General features: G+C 44.1%; 2 protein-coding genes across 3 annotated transcripts; one reads left to right on the top strand and one right to left on the bottom strand.

Moving 5' to 3' along the window:
• The first annotated feature begins 67 nt into the window (after positions 1-67).
• On the top strand, positions 68-14,452 carry GLS2 (glutaminase 2). 2 transcript variants are annotated; one of them, XM_003770893.4, is made up of 18 exons: positions 68-593; positions 3,472-3,571; positions 4,256-4,377; positions 4,675-4,804; positions 5,516-5,595; positions 5,686-5,849; positions 6,110-6,168; positions 6,986-7,018; positions 7,277-7,335; positions 7,729-7,795; positions 10,019-10,069; positions 10,249-10,425; positions 11,228-11,359; positions 11,469-11,561; positions 11,723-11,784; positions 12,291-12,367; positions 12,791-12,854; positions 12,944-14,452. In XM_003770893.4, exons 1-18 carry the CDS (start codon positions 403-405, stop codon positions 13,098-13,100), a joined length of 1,818 nt encoding a protein of 605 aa, XP_003770941.1. In that variant the 5' UTR covers positions 68-402; the 3' UTR covers positions 13,101-14,452. The 2 variants fall into 2 exon arrangements, with proteins under 2 accessions (XP_003770941.1, XP_012405910.1); XM_012550456.3 differs by lacking the exon at positions 68-593 and adding an exon at positions 625-880.
• SPRYD4 (SPRY domain containing 4) lies at positions 13,348-16,208 on the bottom strand. The gene is made up of 2 exons (XM_003770892.4): positions 16,040-16,208; positions 13,348-15,491 (listed from the first exon to the last, which is right to left on the bottom strand). The coding sequence occupies exons 1-2, from the start codon at positions 16,116-16,118 to the stop codon at positions 14,953-14,955; spliced, it is 618 nt and encodes a 205-aa protein (XP_003770940.1). The 5' UTR covers positions 16,119-16,208; the 3' UTR covers positions 13,348-14,952.
• Between the last annotated feature and the right edge of the window lie 868 nt (positions 16,209-17,076).

The following is a 17,076-nucleotide window of genomic DNA, read 5'->3' on the forward strand; positions in this document are numbered from 1 at the left end:
GGCGCAGAATCGCGTGGGTGGGGCGGGGCGGGGCGGGGCGGGGCGGAGTGAGAGAAGCGGTCTTCTGCAGCACCCCCCTCCTCCCAGCCTCGGCCCCACCTTTTCCCCACGCCCACCCTAATTCCCTCCCTCTACTCGCTTATTGGATTCGACCCTTGCCCATCCCGCCCCCCGCTCTTCCCCCCCCCACTTCCTCCGCCTTCGAACGTACTTAGGGTCACATCGGGGGGCTGACAGTCACTGCTGTCGGAGGGGTCTCTAAAGAGACATCACCTTTACCACCGCCTCCCCCTCTACCTGGGCCTTCTCTACCACGGTCTTTTCCCAGCCCCACCCAACCGGCTGCTTCTGAGACGCTCCTGCGCTCGCTCGCTTGCGAAACCGACTGCTGGAGGCGCGGGGATGCGCTCCCTGCGGGCTCTCCGGGGAGCTCTGCACGGGCCAGGGGGCCGGCCCCCCGGGCGAGGAGGATGGGGTCCCCTGGCTCGGGGCCCCCTCCTCACTAGGAGCGTTCGTCACCATCTGAATGAAGCCGCCGCGACCCAAGGCAGGGAGATGCTGAACAGCCACCAGCCGCAGCATCAGAAGGAACAGTAAGGCGGAAGGAGTGGGGGACGCGGGGGAGGGGGGTGCATCGTCGCGACAGCGCCCCAGGCTCCAGCGCCTTTTCTCCCTCCTCCTCTGGGAAGCGCTCTCCTCGCTTTCCAGTTCTCCAACAGCCCCACCTCCTCCCTTCTGACTCTTCTCCCTCGCCGAGCTACATCGTGATGCCCTTACCTTGGGATTTAGGGGTTTGGGTCCGCCCCACTCGGGCACTGCTGCGGAGCCCTTCAGGACGGGGGTTAAGTCTTATTGAGCCCCCAGAATGTACGTTAGCAAGGTGCGTAGATGGGCAGCGCATTGCCCCAGAGTCTGTTTTCCACATCTCTCTAATTCTACCTTTCTCCCCTTCCCACCTTTTCTTCCCAATTCCCACCTAGGGTAACCAGGGCTGTTTAGTACGCATATTGTCTCCTCTGTAATGTTTGGTATGGGGCGGGGGAGGATTGAATGGCATTTACATGTAGGGTACATCTCTGGTTAAGTATCTGCATGTAGAGGATGGGGGGAAGGGGCAATGTTTGGGTCATTTTTTTGTCTGATATGCGTGTGTATATGAGATATGCGTATATACGTATACGTAAATGCCTAAGGATGTGTATCTATGCCTTCACTGTGTTACCTGGTCTGGGTGCAGGAGTAACGGGGTTTGTTATTGCTGCATTAGCTCAAGCTTAGGAGAATGTGGGGTGTGTGTGTGTGTGTGTGTGTGTGTGTTTTCATACAGGCTACACTTGTATAGGCCGTAAATTAAGGTCCCAAAGCTTACAGAATAGGGTAGATTTATTCAAAAGGAAAGCTTCTTTGTACTTACCTCACAGTCTTATGAGAATGGAATACAATAATATTTGAGAAGCACAGTGCCTGGCCCATAGTAGTCACTTAATAAATGCAGGTTCTCTTCCTGCCCTTCCCCCCCCCCCTCCCTGCAGTGGAATTAATTCATTGAGAATTAGATTTCCCCAGTTTAGAGTCAGCCAGAAAGTCAGACTAGGACCTTGTTTGCTTAGGTGTGAGTACTTATGTGCTGGCCTTTCTCCATGACCCCAGATGTCCCCATTCTTTGGGGAGTCTGTGTGAGTCTGCACCTTTTTTCCCTGCCTAGGAAATTTTGCTAGTGCTAAACCTTCCCATCCAATTTAATCTCTTCCTCCTTCTTTGTTTAGACTAGGGATGCCAGAGAGGTAGGATGGGATAAGTCAAGATTCTCAAAGATTTATACATATGCACATACATATGTATGTGTATGTATACATATGCAGATATAAACACACAGGTCTACATAAAATCAGTCCTCTCTTTTGGCTCTGGGTGCTAAACAGATAGATATGCCAGAAATAGGCATATAGAAGCAGATATAAATGCCACCCAAAACCTACATTGTAGAGAAGGATCATGAAAAAAAGGATTCCCCACTCCTGATATTTATTTCATTAAAAAAAAAAAAAAAGGGTAAAGATACTCTTTCCAAAATGTTTACTTAAGAGTTAAATATTGGGGGGGGTATTTAAACTTACACAAGTGTCACGTATTAAAACTTAAGAAATCAACCCTAATCCTTCCCAGTACAGCCAGCAAGTGTCCCTAGTGTATTATAGTCTAAGCCTGATAGGGTTTGTTGTTGAGTCGTGTCCAACTCTTTGGGATCTCATATGGAATTTTCTTGGCAAAGACACTGGAATGGTTTGCCATTTCCTCTGCCAGTGGATTAAGATAAAGAGGTTAAATGACTTGCCCAGGATCACACAGTGAGTATAAGACAGAATTTGAACTCAGATTTACTTGCCTGGAAGCCCATTGAACCACCTAGCTGTCCTTCCTGAATGGGTAAGAAAAGATGAAGATAACATTGTTTTATTTTCCCTCTTCTCCAAGGAGATCAAAATACTTAAATTTTAAAAAATGAATCCCCTCACTATTCTCTTGTGTCCCCCCCCTTTCCCTCTTAATAGAAAAAAGCAATAAAATAAGAAAACTAGTCATCAAAGTGTTAGCTTTCCAACATCATGAAATAAAAGCTAATTCAGCTTCCTTTTACACACACACAAAATAAAAGTACTATGGGAATGGGGAAGAAAAGTTGCTCCTTTTTGTCTCCTGGCGATACAAGATTTAATTGTCTTTCAGTATTGTCTTAGGACTTGTGTTCTCTCTCTGAGTGATGAATGTTGTGGAGTAACATTAAAATTGGAGGTTCCCAGATGGAGAATGAGAGAGGAGAAAAGCACTCTCTTTTGGACCTCAAAATTGTACCTTTCTGTTCCTTAAGCAGAAATACCTTTTTGTCAAAACTCTATGCTCTTGTCCCCTTCAGAACTGAGGTCAACTTGCTTTTCTATTCCCTCCCCATATTTTCCCTACCCTCATAGAGAGTTAGCCACTCCCTTCTTACCTGGACTCTTCCCAGAGCCAGGCTTGGCCAGTAAAGATAACTTTACTCTTTCCTTTCTTTTTTGCCAATGTTTGTCCCATATCTGAAGGATATTGATTCCAAGTGACTGTTAGAGGTGAAAAGCATGTGATAGATTTATCCCCCAGGAGTTACCTCAAGGTATTCCCTCTCTCAGGAGTATTAGAGATATAGATTCTTAATAAGAGATATTTGAAGAATGAAAAATCTTCAAGATCCAAAAAACAAATCTACAAACTTCTAATAGTGGAATTTTAGGTACTGTGACAAAAGTAGGAAACACACTTTGGGGGGTGGGATGGGAGTGTGGGAAAGGGGATGTTCCTGCATATCTGACATGTAGCCATTTGTATTTCAATTCATAAAATAGTTCTTAACCTCTGCTCGTAGAAGGATTGAGAGAACTCTAGAGAATGTGTCAAAGACCTCAGATCTCTCCATTTATTCACACTTCCAAACAGTGATTCATCAGAAAGTGGGATGCTGTCCCGCCTGGGTGACCTGCTCTTCTACACCATTGCTGAAGGACAAGAAAGGATCGCCATCCATAAGTTCACTGCTGTGAGCTATTCTCCAGCTTCCCCTACCCAGCTCCCCAAATTTCTGAAGGAGTAGGAGAAAAAAAAGGGCAGCATGCATGCAAAACTGCTGTTGGGAACCTATAATACATGAGGTTAAGTAACTAGTGGTATCAGAACTACTCACTTAATTGTCTCAGCCATGCCTGTTGACCTTCTTGGTCAATCTAGGATAAATTCCAAGAGAACCACCCTCTGATCTTGGGCCTTTGAACTAGGAACCAGTGAACAGAACCAAGTACAGAAATTTTACTTTTCTTTATGATCAAAACCAATAGTGGAGCTACTCCAATACTCTCATAGATTACAGAATCTTAAAGTTTAAAGGAACCTGTCTCAGAGTGCTTTGTCCAAAGCATGAATCAGTCACCTCTATAGCATCCAGAAAGCCATATTGATTCTGTCCAGACTCTTATTTGAAGACCTACAATTTTAGGAAATTCACTGAGTATCCACTCCATTTTTCCTTAGCTTGAGATGAAATCTACCTCATTCCAATTCATACCCCTTGGTCTTAGCTCTATTAGTAAAAGGCTTAGAGCAGGAAAAGAATCTCACCATGTTCCAGGATATGTAGTTAAATGTGGGCTGGTAAAGGTATTAGGTTAGGAAAGGATAGAGAGAGAGCTTATCCTGGAGCTTATGGAGCACTCTCTTTCCCCTGAAGGCACTGAGAGCCACTGGGCTGCAGACATCAGATCCCCGGCTTCGGGACTGTATGAGTCAGATGCGTCGAATGGTTCGAGAATCCAGCAGTGGAGGTCTCTTAGACCGTGATCTCTTTAGGAAGTAAGAGCCTGGGTACAAGAGCACTTTTCTCACTTCTATTCAAACCCCACAAATTTATAAGATATGATAACCAGAAAATATTTTAGAGATCACTTCATCCAATCTGTTTTTATAGATGAGGAAATTGTGGCACAGAGAGACTGGGATAGACCCAAAGTTTTCACAGGAAGTTAGGCTCAAATTCTAGCACAGCTCTTATTTTACTGTTCCTTCCCCCAACCTGAAAGCGACCTGTACAATGGGTGGTGTCATATTTTAAGTTCGTCTCCCTGATTTATTTATGATTGTGTGATCCAGATGTGTGAGCAGCAACATTGTGCTCCTGACCCAGGCATTCCGAAAGAAGTTTGTTATTCCTGATTTTGAGGAGTTCACAGACCATGTGGATCGCATTTTTGAGGAGACCAAAGAACGCACAGGAGGCAAGGTGAGGAACAGGCAGTGGAGAGGAAGGAAATAGGATCTTGTATGCTCTAAGATCTTCTGTGACTAAAGGAAGAGGATTGTGAATGATCTCAGCCAATTGTGAATGATTAAAAGCCAAATGGCAGTCCCCTCTTCTTCGCCCCTACCCCCTGCCAGATCCCAGTTCAGTAAAGTTTCTGAGGTTCCCAGGAGGGAAGGCAATGATTAACTACCGTAAAGATTTGGCAATTTAATAAAAGTGGATATCTAAAGGAAACTGTTGGAAGATAATGGACATACTTCTAAAGGAAGCTAGCTCCAAGGATTTCCATTTTTGTTCCTTCCTATAGGTAGAGTTAATGTCCAAGGTGTTCCTTATCATGCTTAGAGAATCATAAAAGTGGGGGATCTTCCAAAATACATAATAAATTACTTGAATGGAGACATGAAAAAAGCCATAGTTTGTCAAATGGTATTTGAAAAACTGAAAGATTTGAAGGCTAGAAGCCTTCAAGTAGAAGCTGAATGATTACTTATTGGAAATATGGTCAAGGGGACTCCTATTGACCTCTGAGAGATACCATTGAACTCCATGTTTACATGAAATTTTAACTTAGGTTATCAACTGTCCTGGCACCCTTTACCTTAAATTTATTCTTTCCCTTTCACCCTCTCTCCCTTCCCCCCATCTTTCTCCTCTTACTCTCTGTCCCCCAAATTTCCTCTCGCCCAGGTGGCAGCCTACATTCCCCAACTAGCCAAGTCAGATCCTGATCTATGGGGTGTCTCATTATGCACAGTGGATGGACAAAGGTGAGGATGCTGGGGAAGGGGAAAGAGTAGCAGGGAGGGAAGAGTTGCAGGACTAAGGCCACCCTTTTCATAGCTTTTCTCTATCTATAGGCACTCAGTAGGACAGACTAAGATCCCCTTCTGTCTACAGTCCTGTGTGAAGCCCCTCACTTATGCCATATCTGTCAGCAACCTGGGCACTGAGTATGTGCATAAATATGTGGGCAAAGAGCCCAGTGGTCTACGTTACAACAAGCTTTCCCTCAATGAGGAAGGTGAGAGCTATCACAAGTCAGACCAAAGCATATGCTGCTACTTTTCTGCCCTTCCTTCTTGCTTTCCATCAGTCTTAACCCCCTCTCCATGTGCTTCTCTGACCATTCTTTTAGGTAAGTATTTTCCAGCTTCTCAGGAAAATGGTCTGTGAGTTTCAAACTAACCAACAAAATGAGAGGACTGAGAGCAGTAGAGGGTGGGAAGCAGTCATGTCTAGACCCCCCACTGATAGAGCTTTGGGTGGATTGTGTCTCCCCAGGAATCCCTCATAATCCAATGGTAAATGCTGGTGCCATTGTTGTGAGTTCTCTGATAAAGGTAAGGGTTCTGACCTCAGTTCAAAAATACTGCCAGAACTATTCATCCTTCAAGTGTCTCTGGCTCTGAAGTCCCCATTTTCCAATGAGGCAAAGTGTAACACCCCTTTGTCTTAGCCAACTCTTAAAATAAGTTTACACCTAGCTCTGATTCCCCAAAGGGGGCATGGAAATAGTGTAAGGATCCTGATCTTACCATTTCTTTGGAAAAGTCCCAGTACAATGGATACATTCCCTGCCCTCGTGTAAGACCTTGGTCGGTAGAGAAGAGAAAAGGCTTTAGCTACCTCCCTGATCACAAAGGCTAAGTGCCAAGACCAGGGGGAGGACAACACCTTTCTGTGCTGATTGGCCACATCAGGGTGAGGGAGTAGACAGGAGAGAGGGTGAATGGCCTGAACAAAACCAGCTATTACAGTCACCTGGAACTGCTGAGTTGGCCTTGGGCAGGGGGTATCAGACTGGCCCACCAGCTGTAGGCCTCCCAAGCCTTGAGCAATAACACTGAGGGCAGCGACACCCTGGGAGCCAATCGCAGCCCCTGTTGAAGAAGGTGGTACCAGGTTGCCCTTCCCCCACTACTGAGGTGTAGGAGCCTGTGTTTTTGACCCTCTAGGCAGCACATTGGTGTAGGGAAGTGGTCCCCTCATTATTGCTCAATGCTGGCCACTCTAGGTCGTATGTGTTCTGATCTTATTCCCTACCTTGATTCCTACCATGTCTCCATCAAGATCAATCCTCTTCCCCTGCCAGATTCCTCTGTGTCTACCCTGAGTTTATCACCCCATCCTACGCTGATAATATGTCTCTTTTTACAGATGGACTGCAATAAAGCAGAGAAGTTTGATTTTGTAAGTTCCCTTGCTGCCATACAAAATATTCCCAAAAGCCAATATACCAACTCAGATTATGACTCTTATTTTCTGAGGTGTGGGAAGCTGCTTGCTCTTGCCTTGATTTGGAAAACTCTTTAAAGCTCCTAAGCTCTATAGCTAAATTGGGATCAATATGGAGTGATTCAGAAGACCTTGTCAATTTGGTCTTTGTAGAGTAGAGATTTTCATTACTTAAGTGGAATATTTTTCCTGCTTCCTCTTATTTTCTTCTAGGTGTTGCAGTATCTGAACAAAATGGCAGGAAATGAATATATGGGTTTCAGCAATGCTACGTAAGACTCCATGAAAGATTATTTTGGGGAGGAGAAATCTAAGGATATTTGGGGGGTTTTCTGCTATATCCCTTGTACTGTAACTTAACATTAGCCTTTCCTTTCATTAAAGTATAGCAATTTTTTTTATAGATAATGGATTGAGGTTGATAATGGTTAAGATACTGCCTAGGTTCCATCCATGTCCTAGATGTTTTCTAGTCTAGTCCTACTAGAATAGCTTATTGGAATGTTTTCTATGGCCTACACTGTAAAGCAATGCTCCTTCCCTGCTCAGCGTCAGAAGTTTAGTAGGATATCTATGATATGTTTCCCCCAATCCAGAGAAAATATTTCCTCTTTTTATGACTTACTTTAAACTTTAGTATTACTAACTATAGTTTTTTGCTACAGGTTCCAGTCAGAAAAAGAAACTGGGGATCGGAATTATGCAATTGGCTATTATCTCAAGGAAAAGAAGGTAATAGATGATGTTGGGGAAGGGGGGAGAAGGGAGAGTTAGTAAAAATTCTTTTGAAACCAAAGGGGCAGAAGCTCTGTTGGTGTATAGGAATTGGACTGAAAAGCTATGAATTCCATTAGCAAACATTATATGTTATGAAGATAAGCTAAAAACCTTCCCAGTAAGATCAGGAGTGAAATAAGGATGCCCATTATCACCTTTGTTATTCAATATAATACTAGAAAGTTAGCTTTAGCAATAAGAGTAGAAAAATAAATTGAGTCAAAATAGGCAACAAAAAAATAAAACTATATCATTCTTTGCAGATGATATGGTGGTATATTTAGAGAACCAACTTGAAATATAACAACTTTAGCAAAATCACAGGATATTAAACCCACATAAGTTTTCAGTATTTCTATATATTACCAACAAAGTCCAGCAACATGAGATAAGAAGAGAAATTATATTTAAAATATAAAAATAAAATAAAATATTTTAGCATCTACCTGCCAAGACAAAGTCAAATAAACACAATTACAAAATACTTCCCACAAATAAAGTCATATCTAACTAACTGGAAAATTTTCAATTGCTCATGGGTAGACTGAGATGATAAAAAAAAAAAAGACAATTCTACCTAACTCAATTTATTTATTCAGTGCCATACCAATCAAACTGCCAAAAATTATTTTATAGAACTAGAAGAAATAACAATTCATCTGGAAGAATAAAAGGTCAAGGAAATTAATGAAAAAAAAAATGCAAAGAAGGTGGCCTAGCCATACCAGACTTAAAAGTAGGAGTCATCAAAACCATTTGGTACTGGCTAAGCAATAGAATGGTGGATCATTGGAATAGTTAGGTACATATGACACAATAGTCAATGACCATAGTAACTTACTATTTGATAAAACTCAAAGCCTCCAGCTTCTGGAATAAGAACTTACTGTTTGATAAAACTTGCTGAGAAAAATGAAAAATAGTGTCAGAAATTAGGCATAGACCAACATCTCACACCCTATATCAAGATAAGATTAAAATAGGTTCGTGATTTAGCCATAAAGGGTAAACTATAAGAAATTTAGAAGAGGAGGGAATAGTTAACTTCTTAGAACTTTGGAGAAGGGAGGAGTTTATGACAAAACAAGAAATAGAGAATATTGTGAAATGCAAAAGGGATTAAATTTTGATTAAATTAAAAACTACATTAAACCAACAAAACTAACATAACTAAGATCAGAAGAGAAGCAAAAGGCTGGGAAACAATTTTTACAACTAATCTTTTTGATAAAGGCTTCATTTCTAAAATATATGGGAGAATTGAGTCAAATTTAAAAGAATATATCATTCCCCAAATGATAAATGGTCAAAGGATAGCTTTCAGATGAAGAAATTAAAGCCATTCATAGTCATATAAAAAATAATCTAAATCACTGTTGATTAGAGGAATGCAATTAAAACAATTCTGAGGTATCAGCTTACACCTACCAGATTGGCTAAAATAAAGGAAACAATGATAAATCTGGGAAAAATGGGATACTAATACACTGTTGTTGGAGTTATGAACTGATCCAACCATCCTGGAGAGCAATTTGGAACGATACCCAAAAGGCTATAAAACTGTGAATACTCTTTGATCCAGCAGTGCAACTACTAGATCTATATTCCAAAGAGATCATAAAAGAGTGAAAAAGATCCACATGTGCAAAAATATTTGAAGCAGCTCTTTTTGTGGTGGCAAGGAATTAGAAATTAATAATGGATTCCCATCAATTAGGGAATAGCTGCATAAGATATATGGTATACGAATGTAAAGCAGTATTACTGTTTTATAAAAATTGATGAGCAGGTTGATTTCAGAAAAGCCTGGAAAGACTTACATTTACTGATGCTGAGTAAAGTGAGCAAAACCAGGAGAACATTGTAAACAATAATAGAAAGATTGTATAATGGTCAGCCTTGATAGATTTATTCTTCTCAGCAATACAGTGATCCAAGATAATTACAATAGACTTGTGATGGAAAATGCCATCTGCATCCAGAAAAAGAATTATGGCAACTAAATGTAGTTCAAAAGATGCCATTTTCATTTGTTTTTTCTCTTATGGTTTTTCCCTTTTGTGCTGATTTTTCTTTCACAACATGACTAATATGGAAATATATTTTTCTTAAAAAGCTATGATTTCTATTGACTAAATAGTGCCAAGCTAAAGCATTTTTTTTGTTCTTACCTTGCAGTGTTTTCCTAAGGGAGTTGATATGATGGCTGCATTGGACCTCTACTTTCAGGTAAATAAAACATTTGTTTCAGTTCTGAGCTGTGGGAACTAGAAACAAAAGATTCTTTGCTGAAAGGGATGTCTTGTAGAGAAAGCGTCTCTCATCAGGGTCCTCTATCCCTGCTCCCCATCCAAAATGAAGGTAATGGATGGTTACATAATCCTCCCCCATACCCTTTGTTTCCCTAGCTGTGTTCAGTGGAGGTGACATGTGAATCAGGCAGTGTCATGGCGGCTACACTCGCCAATGGTGGAATCTGCCCCATCACGGGCGAGAGTGTGCTGAGTGCTGAGGCTGTTCGCAACACCCTCAGCCTCATGCATTCCTGTGGCATGTATGACTTCTCTGGACAGTTTGCCTTTCATGTAAGTCTACCTGAACTACCCATATTTTCTGTCAAGAGATATTCAGGCTGATTTTTCTTCTTTATTTCCAGTCAGGAGGCAGAAGTTATTAGGCAAGAGCCTTTGGGGGGAAGAGGGTGGGAGGAATGACCTAAATATGAAAGGAAGCTGTTGATCAAGTTAGCAGTATTACAGGAGAGATGTATCTGTAAGGAAAATCGTAAGTTGTGAGAATGTTCCAAAAAGAAAATATTCACAGGACCCTGAACAGCATCCTTGACTAATCACTCAAGGGGGAGTCTAAGAAATGGGCATAGCAATTATGTGACCAAGTTCTTTTTTTTTTTTATTTAATAGCCTTTTATTTACAGGTTATATGCATGGGTAACTTTACAGCATTAACAATTGCCAAACCTCTTGTTCCAATTTTTCACCTCTTACCCCCCACCCCCTCCCCCAGATGGCAAGATGACCAGTAGATGTTTAATATATTAAAATATAAATTAGATACACAATAAGTATACATCACCAACACGTTATTTTGCTGTACAAAAAGAATTAGATTCTGAAATATTGTACAATTAGCTTGTGAAGGAAATCAAAAATGCAGGTGGGCATAAATATAGGGATTGGGAGTTCAATGTAATGGTTTTTAGTCATCACCCAAAGTTCTTTCTCTGGGCGTAGCTGGTTCAATTCATTACTGCTCCATTGGAGATGATTTGGTTGATCTCCTTGCTGAGGATGGCCAGGTCCATCAGAACTGATGACCAAGTTCTATACAATCTTTGGCACATGTTCAGTCCCACCTTTGCTCCCCCAGGTGGGCCTTCCAGCCAAATCCGCGGTGTCAGGAGCCATCCTGCTTGTGGTACCTAATGTCATGGGGTTGATGTGCCTATCACCTCCATTGGACAAGGTGGGAAACAGTCATAGGGGCATCAGCTTCTGTCAGGTAAGTTGCACCTTAGGAATACTAAAATTCCTTTCTCAATTCAAATCAAATATTTTTCAAGTATCTACTATATGTTTCATTTCATGTATCCCTTTGGCTGTGACCATAGAAGCTGGTATCTCTCTTCAACTTCCATAACTATGACAATTTGCGGCATTGTGCTAAGAAGCTAGATCCTCGCCGTGAAGGAGGAGAAGTGCGGGTAAGAAATACCATGGTTAGTTGTAGAAATATTCCTAAAATAGAATATTCCCAACACCTTGAGCAGGAAGCATCTATGCTGTTTATCTAAGCGAGCCTAAATACATTAGGGCTGTGCACGTGGCACCACTGTCCTCAGATAACTAATTTTTTTCCCCCCAGAATAAGACTGTGGTGAACCTGCTTTTTGCTGCCTACAGTGGAGATGTTTCAGCTCTTCGAAGGTACTGTCACCCTGGTGGCTAAAAAAACCCAGGCCCATAACTGAAGAGCTAGAGGGGCTTCACTAACCATCCAGTCCAACTCCTTTTGATACAGTCGAAAACATCAACACCCAGGGAGGTTGTAATCTAAATGAGGTGTCACAGGGAGTGTGGCCGTTGGGATTGTTAAAGAGGGGTATTCAGGACTCTCTTAGTCAGGGCCCGCTGCCACCTACATTAGTGTGCTGTTGCACAGAAGTGGGAGGCCGAGAGCTGGGCCCTGGGAATGTGGACACACCTTGCAAGGCTGAGAATTGCTATTTCTGGGCATCATCCTCCCCCCACTTTTATTGGGGAATATCCAGCACAGGACCACCAAGGCCCCTGGAAGAGCTGGAGCATTTCAGGCATGGCAGAAGCCCTCCTCATTTTTCTTTACACTTCCTCTGAATACCAGTCCTGTTTCAGAAGGAACACAGCTGGTGATACCTGAAGGACACCAGTAGCTCTTTTGCTATTGCTCCTAGGTTTGCCTTGTCAGCGATGGACATGGAACAGAAGGACTATGATTCCCGCACAGCACTACACGTGGCTGCAGCAGAAGGTAAGTGAAAGATTAACAAGGGTTCCAGATCATAAATGCCCACTTATTGGTGTATGCCAGCTACTCTTAACTCAGCAAAGGTGCTCATTAGAAATCTCATCACAATTGCCCTTCTCTATCAGTCATCATATTATATTCCTTTGTCTCTCAGGGTCACCAGACACAAAGAACAAGCCAAACTCTATTAGAGCACATGTATGCATTCATTCAAATTGAGTGCTATTATCCTGATAGTTATTGGGATACAAAACCAAATTAGAGGTGCCTGATTACAATGTATAAGCCCAGAATTATTCTCTGTTGTTAAAGGGGATAGGAAAACTTTTTTTTTCCTCCTTGCACATATCCCTCCATTAAGGGTCAAGAGGCCAAATAGATTGCCATAGGCTTCCATGCCTAACTTGCTTTCTCTCTGTATCGCAGGACACCTGGAGGTTGTCAAGTTCCTGGTGGAAGCCTGCAAAGTAAATCCTTTTGTGAAGGATAGGTGAGTAGGAGAAAACAGTAGCAGAACTTTGTTCCTTTTTATCTCTACCCAATTCCCTATTTATCTGATTACTGTGCTCTCCTTCACAGGTGGGGCAATATTCCCTTGGATGATGCTGTGCAGTTTAACCATCTGGAGGTGGTCAAACTACTGCAGGATTACCAGGACTCCTATACTTTGTCTGAGACGCAGGCTGAGGCAGCAGCTGATGCCCTGTCTAAGGAAAACCTGGAGAGCATGGTGTAAAGGGGACTACCCTCTCCTTCAATAGGAATGAAGTCTACCTGGCTTCAGTGAGGGAAGAGGGGAAGTCAGCTTGATGTCTTAAGACCTGAGCCTCTTAGAGGAGTTATCACATCGCCCCCAACCCCTCCATACCCTCATCATGAGCCAGATTTTATTCTCTTCCCTCCCCTTCCCCCCTCCCCCCATTACCTTTTCAGACAAAGCCCAAAGAGGAGGCCTAGTGGCCACTATCAGTTTTTGAATTGGGTTTTGGCCAGAAGGCTTGGGTTTCTGTGTGGTGCAAGTAAGTATTTTGACTCTTTTAGCATTCCCAGAGGGTTTACCTAGGTTTCCTCTTAGTCAGTTCTCCTTTAAGTAAGTGAATCCTTATACAGGCTGCCTCTTCCCTCCCACACCCCCAGCCAGAGTGGCTTCAGTGCCTATAGTGGAGGACCCTTGACACACAGCCCCTGCCCCTGCTTGCTGGAAGCCTGAATTACAGGCTGACAGAAGTTGAATTTGCATAATTTGAGAACTGTCTGTATGGTTTCTTCTCCCCGACTCCTCGGTGGAAGAAATATATTAAAGACAGGAAGTGTGCACTGATGAAGAGCCCTGGGTTCCTACACCTCTTAATAAGAAAACAGAGGAGAAATGGGGAAAGCTGAGGAAACTGGTTTCAAGGAGGCTGAAGGTACTATACCCCCTTCAGCTAGGATATAATGCTGCTAATAATTCTTTTATAGACAGAGAAAGTATTTTGTGATCAAATAAAATTTTAATTACACAAATCAATATTTTTGTTAAACCCAGCCCTCTCCCTTTCTCCTTTGATGAAGGGTGTTTAGCCACCATTATTACAGTAGGAGAGGCTAGACAATGTACAGAATGTATATTTATACGGTATTAGCCAAAATGTATATTTCAAATCTTACTTTATAGGGAAAAGGCAAAAATCACATTCTTATAATTAGGGTGAAGGGGATAATGAGTCCATGACCCAAAGAATACTATTTGTTTTAGCATTTGAGTTTAAAGCTGAAAATTTCCAAGTCTCTGCCAAACATGTTGTGACTTCCTGCCCATTAACCCCTTTTCAAAATTCCTAAAGGAGGGAAATGTTTGTAAATATAGTACCCCCAAGAATGCCAGTTCCCATGACTAATAATCTAGCTAACCCCCAAGTTTTCTTCATTGCCACAATTTTAACTGATTGATTAGATGTAGGAATATGAAGAGGCAGAAAGACTCACAGATGGGAACAGTTTGCAGCTATGTGGAGCTAACAGGTTATATGGTTATGAAGTTGTTGGGGTCAGGGCCATGTTCTCAGGCTTCAGCATACTGAGTCAATAAAGCACTTGTGTGAATGAGTTAAAAGTCCAGACTCCATGTACTCCACAGACAAAGGGGTAATGATATATTGACAACTTTGCCATTCCTCTAGCCACACATAAAGGGCTCATTCTGCAGAAATTTGGTAAAGCCATAAAACACAGAACTAGTAGCATCCAAATATGAACAAAATGGGAAAGAGTCATCTTGGTTTACGTCTCAAGTAGAATTATAGTAATGAAGTTAAAGCAGAGCTGCAAGGGCAAACTTTCAGAACAGGTAAAATCTAAGACTGGCAAGTGGCTCAATGGGAGACCCAGATGTTATTCTCCCTAACCAAACTGGTCTCCACCAAAATCAGGCTACTATATATGTGTCCACAGAACTGAGAGCTGTCTTCCTTATAAGGAATAGAATAGCAGACGGATTGAAAGTATTGCACAAGTGCCCGACGTTGTTGGCTGACTAGGTGTGAGAACTGGAATGAACTGGGCTGGACATGAGAAAAGGGCTTCAGGGAAAGGCTCTAGATTCCACGCTAGATTCCTTCAGGCACATCAAGCCCCGAGTGGGTCAGCAGCTCTCCATCCCAAAGGGCAAAGGCAGGCACCACTGGGCCTCGGAACTCTGTCCGTAAGGAGTACGCCACCGTAGTCCTGTTTGTATCCACCAGGCTCAGCCTCTGTGCTTCATAGTCCAGCAGCAGCCCCACTTTCTCAGGCTGGCCAATGGTCGTTATGGGGGCACTCTCGCTGACCAACATGGCGTGCCACTTTCGGTGAGCATAGGTGAACACCCAGGAATGCCCGTCGAGGCCGATGCAGGAATCCCGAGGCATATCCACGTCCGCCACGCCTATTCGGAAATGCTGCGATTTCTTGACTGTTACTTCCCAATAGTGCCGACCCTGGGTGACCGCTGTGTCACCCAGCACCACGGCCCACTCCCGAAAGCGTTCCACGTTGAGGGCCACTTTGGTGGGCTCCAGCCCCACCATGCCATACTTAACACCGGTCTCCCCCCTGAAGAGGGCTAGGCTGGTATGAGCCGTCTTTTCTTCTAGCTTGAAACTGATGGCTGCAGAGTGATCAGAAAAGGAACAGGCGGGGATAAGAATCCTAAGCTCAAAATGGGGAGGTGGGGAAGGTTGGAAAGGGAGGTGCAATTAGGGGAGCTGCATCTTGTCTGGGAGCGGAAGGAGTGGAGGAGTCTCTGGGTCCTAATCAGGAGCAGAAGAAGAGGGTAAGGCGGGGAGGGAAGAGGAGAGGTCCTAGGTCCTAACTGGGAATGGAAGGAGAACCGGGGAGGTCTGAGTCGTGGATAAGATCAGAAGAATGGCGGAACTACATAGGGGGGTGGGTCCCGGCTGCAAGCAGAAAAGGGGTGGCTTCGAGGGCCGAGGCAAATTGATTCATTCATCTTACTGGACCTCCCAATAGCGATGGGAACAAGAAAATTAGCCCCGCCATAGACAGGGGCCCGGGATCGGAGAGACTGTGTCACGTGCGTGGGGGAGGGGTGTACGGAAGCGTCCCCCAGACCGAGGCTGGAGGGCAGGGAAAGGGACGGACTGGGGAGTATGTGGTCGCGAAAAAAGTCTCCGGAAGTCAGCAGGAAAGCCCTACCTCTCCGTGTGGCGGCGGCCGTGGCCCCCCACCATTCAGGTCCCCAACGACGCAGCACACGCGCTACGGGCAGCGCCATCTTGCGCCCCAGTTGTCTGGGAACGCCCCTCACGCCGGGGGGCCGCCATCTCCGCGGCGCCGCTTCTTGGGCACGTGACCCAGGGGAGCGCTTCCGCCGCCCTCCCATCCCGCGCGGTGCGATGACGTCAGCCCGTCTGGGGGCCACGTGAGAGGCTGACTCCGCCGAGCTCCGCAGCCTCCCTCCTCCTTTCCCGCTGCCCCGGGTTCCTACTACCGCTGTGAAGTCTCCAGCACTTTACCAGCGACGGCCCCTCGAAGGACGTGGGCCTGGTGGCGTTCCATCAACCCCGACTCCCCGTGACCCCATTTGGGATTTTCTTGGCCTAGATCCTAGAGGAGTTTCCCGTTTTCCTATCTAGTTTATTTGACAGATGAGGAAACTGAGGCAAAGGGGCGTGAGTGACTCGCCCAGGTTCCCCCAGCTAATGAATGTCTGAGGCCCCATTTAATTCAGAAAGAGTGCCCGGTGCCGTATTCATTGCGCCACCTAGCGGCCCTGAGCGGTAATTAACGGTGTGGAGCACCTCGAACCTGATGTCTCATCCCAAATAAGCCAACAACTGGGCATGCGCTGAGGAGAGGCTAGCTCCGAAGAGAGCCAGCTGGCTGAGAGCTAAATGAAGTTAAATTTATGGAGATTCTCAAATACATGCTTAGAAGGATTAAAATTAAAAAAAAAAAAAAAAAAAAAGAGGAGCATATGTGGAGATGGATCTGTGGGGGCCAGACGTGCCCCAATTTCTTGGGATTGGTGAGGTCAAGCACCGAAGGACTTGTTTTCTGATGAAATAGCAAATCCTGGATAGTCTCTTACCCATCCCCCACTTACAAAGCATAGGAGACCCAACAACCTGAAACAGGTGTTTCTAGCCTTGAAAGCAACCTCGTGAATCGCAGAAGCCAGGTGTTTCTGGATCCTTCCAAACTGGTGGTATTGTAGGAGATGCCCCTGAAAC

The sequence above is a fragment of the Sarcophilus harrisii genome, chromosome 5 (genome assembly GCF_902635505.1).
Source record: "Sarcophilus harrisii chromosome 5, mSarHar1.11, whole genome shotgun sequence".
Classification (NCBI taxonomy): Eukaryota; Metazoa; Chordata; class Mammalia; order Dasyuromorphia; family Dasyuridae; genus Sarcophilus; species Sarcophilus harrisii.

Coding starts and splice junctions, on each gene's coding strand:
- GLS2 (XM_003770893.4), top strand. CDS start 403: ATGCGCTCCCTGCGGGCTCTCCGGGGAGCTCTGCACGGGCCAGGGGGC. Junction 5,850..6,109: donor GCTTTCCCTCAATGAGGAAG/GTGAGAGCTATC, acceptor GTGTCTCCCCAG/GAATCCCTCATAATCCAATG. Junction 11,562..11,722: donor GTGAAGGAGGAGAAGTGCGG/GTAAGAAATACC, acceptor TTTTCCCCCCAG/AATAAGACTGTGGTGAACCT.
- SPRYD4 (XM_003770892.4), bottom strand. CDS start 16,118: ATGGCGCTGCCCGTAGCGCGTGTGCTGCGTCGTTGGGGACCTGAATGG. Junction 15,492..16,039: donor GGCCGCCGCCACACGGAGAG/GTAGGGCTTTCC, acceptor ATCACTCTGCAG/CCATCAGTTTCAAGCTAGAA.